Source organism: Beta vulgaris, chromosome 5, assembly GCF_026745355.1.
Source record: "Beta vulgaris subsp. vulgaris cultivar EL10 chromosome 5, EL10.2, whole genome shotgun sequence".
Classification (NCBI taxonomy): domain Eukaryota; kingdom Viridiplantae; phylum Streptophyta; class Magnoliopsida; order Caryophyllales; family Amaranthaceae; genus Beta; species Beta vulgaris.
In genome coordinates, this window is record NC_079206.1 from 20,508,398 (window position 1) to 20,514,470 (window position 6,073).

General features: G+C 35.1%; 1 protein-coding gene across 1 annotated transcript; it reads left to right on the forward strand.

The window, feature by feature from the left end:
* Nucleotides 1–2,723: 2,723 nt before the first annotated feature.
* LOC125497841 (uncharacterized) lies at nt 2,724–4,264 on the forward strand. Its single transcript, XM_057394657.1, has 2 exons — nt 2,724–2,933; nt 3,044–4,264. The coding sequence occupies exons 1-2, from the start codon at nt 2,724–2,726 to the stop codon at nt 4,262–4,264; spliced, it is 1,431 nt and encodes a 476-aa protein (XP_057250640.1).
* The last annotated feature ends 1,809 nt before the right edge of the window (nt 4,265–6,073 follow it).

Below are 6,073 nucleotides of genomic sequence, written 5' to 3' on the forward strand. Positions count from 1 at the left end.
TTCATTGTTATTGCTTCATGTATCGGGTTAGCAAGCTTGTATAATTTATCGCTTTGGTTTTTATTAAATACTAGCAGTATATTTGAGCTCTTTTTTTTATTAAATACTAGGAGTTTGATAATAGCAAGCTTGTAAAATTGATATTGAATTTTTTTTTTCAAACTATAAGAACATATCTTTTACCATATTATCATATTTGCTTTTACCATATTACTAAGTATCTCACTAGTTCTAATTTTTTTGTTTTTTTTGACAGACTAGATTTGGTATCATATAAGACTTTGAAGTTTTTTTTTTCCTTACTGCAGGATGATGGAAATAATGGCGGATTAGAGTAGCAAACATGCATGATACATCGAGAAGCATGCCTACATGGATAATGGAATTGAAGAATAATGAAAGAATGACCTTAAGATTGATTTCGGTTTATTTAAGGAGAGAATATATATATTATGATTTTATGATTTAATTTTTAGATTAACTATTTATATATTGGATGCAATAGTATGTTTTTGATTGAGTATTACTCTTGGCTCATTTTTTACAATGGTCGTTGAGTATTTCTACTCATTTATATCAATAATATCATTTTATTTCCTCTTCAATTTTTACGTTTATAAGTTTTACTATTATTATCATTGATATATGCCGATAAATTTAAAGAATGTTACTATAAGATATGTGAAATAGAAGCGTTATACTATAAACTAGTGAAGAAGTGTTGCCAAAATATCTAATAGAGTGTTACATATGCTAATTTAAAATGATACATAATATTTAACTAAGTGTTACTATAAGTCAAGAGATGATATAGAAAATGCTACTATAGACGAAAAAGTGTTACATAAAACATTATTAGTAACACTACAAAAATGCTACATTAGTTTAAAAAAAGTGTTACGTTAGAAATTTTGAGTAACACTTGGGAAAGTGAAAAATTAGCATTGGAAAGTGTTACTTTAGAGAATAGGTACCACGGGCAGATGTTTCACTTATAAAAGTGTTACATATTACTTAAAGCAACACTTTTAGGCCTTTAAGTAACACTTTTGTGGTGATACTTTAGGCCAATTATGCACTAGTGATTCATATCATCTTTCTTATGTTTAAGAGAATTTCTAACATTCTTCCAACTAGGTGGTAATTTGTCAATTATAGAGGAAACAACAAAATCCATTACAATGTTGTGTTGCTTAAAACTCCCTAAGATTCTTTGAATTTCATGGAATTGCTCCATCAAAGGTCTAAAGTCTACCATTTCAAAAGCATTGAAATTACTAACAAGAAATTTCTTACTAGAAGCATCTTCGTCCATGTATTTACTTTCTAGTTCATTCCAAAGAATCTTAGCAGATTCAACAAATTGATAAATATCAAACAAAGCATCGGACATACCGTTAAAGATGTGACCACGACATATGTAGTCTTCGTTCTCCCATTTGTTTCTCTTCCTAAGCTTCAACAGTTTCATTTTCCACTTTCTCGGGCTGGGGAGTGCTTAGGACATATGCCACACTTAACGAAGTGAGAAGGATATGCATCTTCTTTTGCCATCTTCTAAGCCAACACCTTTAAACTTGTCAAGCCTATGAAAATTTGCAGACATTTCACTAATTGAAGTCATCTTGCATGAATATTACTTTTGGATTGTTAGGGAAACTACGAAAATAACAAGGGTTACAAGATGAACAATCTTCTAGGTGTGATTCACTTTTCCTAAAGTAATATTTCGACCCTATTCGTAAGGCACGAGTTTCACAGAATTCATCTTTGAGATACAAAAAAGAAAACAATAGTGCTCACGCTTACTATGAACACTATCAATTGAAAATGAGTTTGTGAAATTTGTGAATGATGAACAATTTCAATTTTGGATCTTGAGAGTTGAGAGAAAATATGAAAGAAAAAGTTTTTCTTCATCATCCTTCATCATATGAGAGAATCATATATATGTATGCAAGCTATAACCTTTCTAGAAAATCGAAACATCAACAGGTAATAATTGGTACCGTCAATACGAGAACAAAATGTCGCGGACAGTAGGTGCTCGCGAGGTGCGACTCAAGTCGCGAGTCGCGAGCTGGCCTTACCGCAGCAGGTCGGGAGGTGCGACCATAGTCACGACCCGCGAGATGCCTCGCTGTTCTCACTTGTTGCTGGGCTTTGTAGCAGTTCTATCGCATGGTGCGACAAGCTTCACGAGGTGCGAGCTCTTGCTACTACCATTGTAAATTACAACGCAAATGGAGCATACTCTCACCACGATTCACATGGCTTACTATATACTTCCTCCGTTTCACAATACATGCACCATTTCTCATGGGCACACAAACCAAGGGTGAGGAGAGAGAGTGTTATATTTGCAATTTAAACCCATGTGATTATATTGTAAAGGATAGTGATTAATTGTTTAGATATTGCACATAGTGTAATGGTGGCGTCCTGCTTTCTCACATTCACGTGAAATGTAAAGGAAAATGAGAGAAAAATTTTGTTTCCCTCCAAAATTTTGTAAATCCTGCCAAAATTCAAACCCAACATAATGTTGCCAAAATTTCAAATTTCATTGATTTCAGAAGTTTTTAAAAAAACAGGAGCTCAAACTTAACTATAAAAGCATATCAACTTTACATTTCGAACTTTAGAAGCAACCAAAGTCAATTTCTTCACACAGCACACACAACACAAACTTCACAATAATAACACACTCCACACACTCCATTATGGTTGATGTAGAGGGAGAAAGTTGGGCTCCACAGGTTGAAGATGATGATGGTCACTTTGATGTAGAGGAGTTGTTGTCTTTACAGTCTCTCTCCTACCTCTATGAAGAAGAAGACCCTTCAACTGTTTGGTATTACACACCTGAGGAAGAAAATACAATGCAACCAAATGAAGAAGAAGAAGAATCAGCAACGAGTCTAATAATGAAGGCAACGCTAATGCAAATGATGTTATAGAACTGAACAAAAGGCCCATGTTATCAAACAAACAAAGACAGAAATTGGTAACCTTTTTGCTAAGTCAAGCAACAAATCTTAAGGTACCCAGAGGTTTGTTCAACAAAACTGCTGCTGAATATGAAGTGAATAGGTCCACAATTTACAGAATATGGAAAGATGCAAAGAGGCAAATGACATCCAGTGGAATCATTAATGCGAAACACAAAAAAAAAGGCAGATCTGGGAGGAAGTTTATTGATGTCAACCTGGACACACTTAGAGCAATTCCAAAAAAGAATAGAACCACATTGAGATCTTTTGGAGAGGCTTTGCAAGTTAGTCCTTCCACCATTTATAGGTGGGTGAAAAGGGGAATATTAAGGCCACACACAAATTCAATCAAACCAAAACTCACTGAAGCACACAAAGTAAAGAGATTAACTTGGGTGTTATCTCTCAGTATTCCCAAAACAGTGACTGAGCTATCTAAGTTTCAAAATCTGAGCAACATGATTCATATAGATGAGAAATGGTTCTATATGAGCCATGTTACTCATAGATACTACCTGTTGGCTGATGAGGAAGATCCGTATAGATCATGTCAGAGTAAAAAATGGGTTAACAAAGTAATGTTCATGGGAGGGATAGGAAGACCATTGTTTTCCACTGGTGGTGTTATGCCGTGGGATGGAAAAATAGGCATATATGCATTCACTGAAGATGTTGCGGCACAAAGGACAAGTGTAAACAGAGACAGAGGGACTGTGCAAACCAAGGCTATACAAAGCATCACTAAGGAAGTCATCAGACAAAAGATTATCACTGAACTCATCCCAGCCATCAAAGCCAAATGGCCTACTTTTGCAACAAAAACAATTTGGATCCAACAAGACAATGCAAGGCCACATATTGCAATTGATGATGCACAATTTTTAGAGGCTGCAAACAGTGATGGGTTTGATATGCATTTAATTTGTCAGCCAGCACAGTCACCTGATCTTAACTTACTGGATTTGGGATTCTTTAGAGCCATTCAATCACTTCAATACAAGACATTCCCTACAAATGTGGATGAACTTGTAAAATCAGTGAAGGAAGCTTATGATGCTTATGACCCAAGGATGATCAATTACACATGGGTTCAATTACAATTGGTTATGTTAGAGATTTTAAAGTGCAAAGGAGGCAACGACTACAAATATCCCCACATTGGGAAGGCAAAGCTAGATAGACAAGGTAAGTTGCCTTACACAATAGAAATTCCAGATGAGGTTGTGACAGGAGCAGTGGAACATCTTTTGGAAGGTGAAGTTGTAGTATAACATGCAACAACTTAGAATGGAGGATTTTTTTGGAGGATGGATAAGGGTTAGTAAGTTTTTGTAAAGTGCAAAATTACGTAGGCAAGTTTTTGTAAAGATAATAGAAGTGGAACATCCAAAAGGTTAGTAAGTTTTTGTAAAGTTAAATGTTAAAAACATATTGTAAGGATGTTTTGTAAAGTGGATTGAAAAGAAAAACCACATGTTAGAAAATGTTTGTAGAGTCAATTGAAATGAAAAAAAACATAATGTTAGGAACTTTTTTGTAATTATTTAAAGTGCATGAAGAAATATTATGTTTGCAAGTTTTTTTGTAATTATGTAAAATGCATGAAAAAACATGAAGCAAGTAAAAACTAGATGGCTTTTGAAAAGGCTCAGATTCAGCATATGTCATCATTTGACTAATCCTCTCAAGTAATCAATTTTTCAGCATACATACAACCACAAACCTTTACTCATGCTGCACAAGAGTCAGTACATGTAGAGGAGGTCAACATTAGATGATGAGAACAATCATGAACATCCAAGGAAGTTGGTTAAATGGTATAAGACCTCATAGATTCATCACTGAGGCTAACATAAGATTACTAGCCTCTCATCTCCCCAATTTATCATCATTAATACCAACCAATGGATGAACAATTATAGACACACACCATGCTTACCTACAACTCTAAATGGCCAACCAAGGTAACTATGAGTCAAAGGTCAGGGTTATACTACCAACGAACTAACTTTCATCATTGAGGATTATACAATACCACATGTCCATCCCATTAACATACACAACAAACCAAATCAGTTAATAAACACCCACTACATTTCATCAATTCCAATAAACAATTATTTCAATGGGCAGCCAACTAACATAAGCAATTAGTAACAATCACTAAACCAAGCACCACATTTAGCCAGCATGCAACAAATGAGGAGGCAATGCAACAAAGTTAACATAAGGGTAAGAAACTCATCTGGATTCCAGCAACACAACTGGAGTAAGTTGCAACAAAAAAATCAACCAAGAGGGTCATGAGGGGATTGAGTTTCATCATAATCAAAGCCTTCATCTTGGCTTGGATTCTTATTATGGGAATCACTCAATAAGTTTCTTGTATGAAGAATACGACCACGAATACGAGAAGTTGAAACACCAATTTTTTCAGGAGGAGTATCGGGAATGCATGGATTCTGATTATGGGAATCACCCAATAAGTCTCTTGTATGAAGAATATGACCACGAATACGAGAAGTTGAAGCACCAATTTTATCAGGAGGAGTATCAGGAACCTCTAAAGGTTGTGCAATATCATAAGCAATTGGAGTTACAGGTATACAATCCTCTTCTTCATCAGATATAGAGGATTTAGTGGTCTGTGAGGAAGACAATGCATGGTATGCATCCAATTTTGTAACAAGTCCGTAGTAACTAACATCATCAAGGTCATCTTCTTCATAGTTATCAGAGTAACAAGGCAAGTCAAGACTCGCAAAATGATCTTCATCACTTTCACATGTATAAGCCTTCTTTTGTTTCTTGTTCATCCTTGCAACCCACTCTTCATCACTCTCAGATGTATAATCCGACATGTGTACCTGAAATCCCAAAATCACAGCTCCAAATTACGAACACAAAATCAGAAAGCAATAGTACAACCAGGGGTAAAAGACCAAAATAAAGCACCCAAATGTTGCTATTCTATCTTGAGAAGTTGCTAAGACTTTTTTTGGCTAAAGAAAAAAATGAATAAGAATCCAAGCCATGATACTGAACACATCACAAAGTAAAGTATGTATACCAAGTAAAGT

Coding starts and splice junctions, on each gene's coding strand:
- LOC125497841 (XM_057394657.1), top strand. CDS start 2,724: ATGGTTGATGTAGAGGGAGAAAGTTGGGCTCCACAGGTTGAAGATGAT. Junction 2,934..3,043: donor CAACGAGTCTAATAATGAAG/GCAACGCTAATG, acceptor ACAAATCTTAAG/GTACCCAGAGGTTTGTTCAA.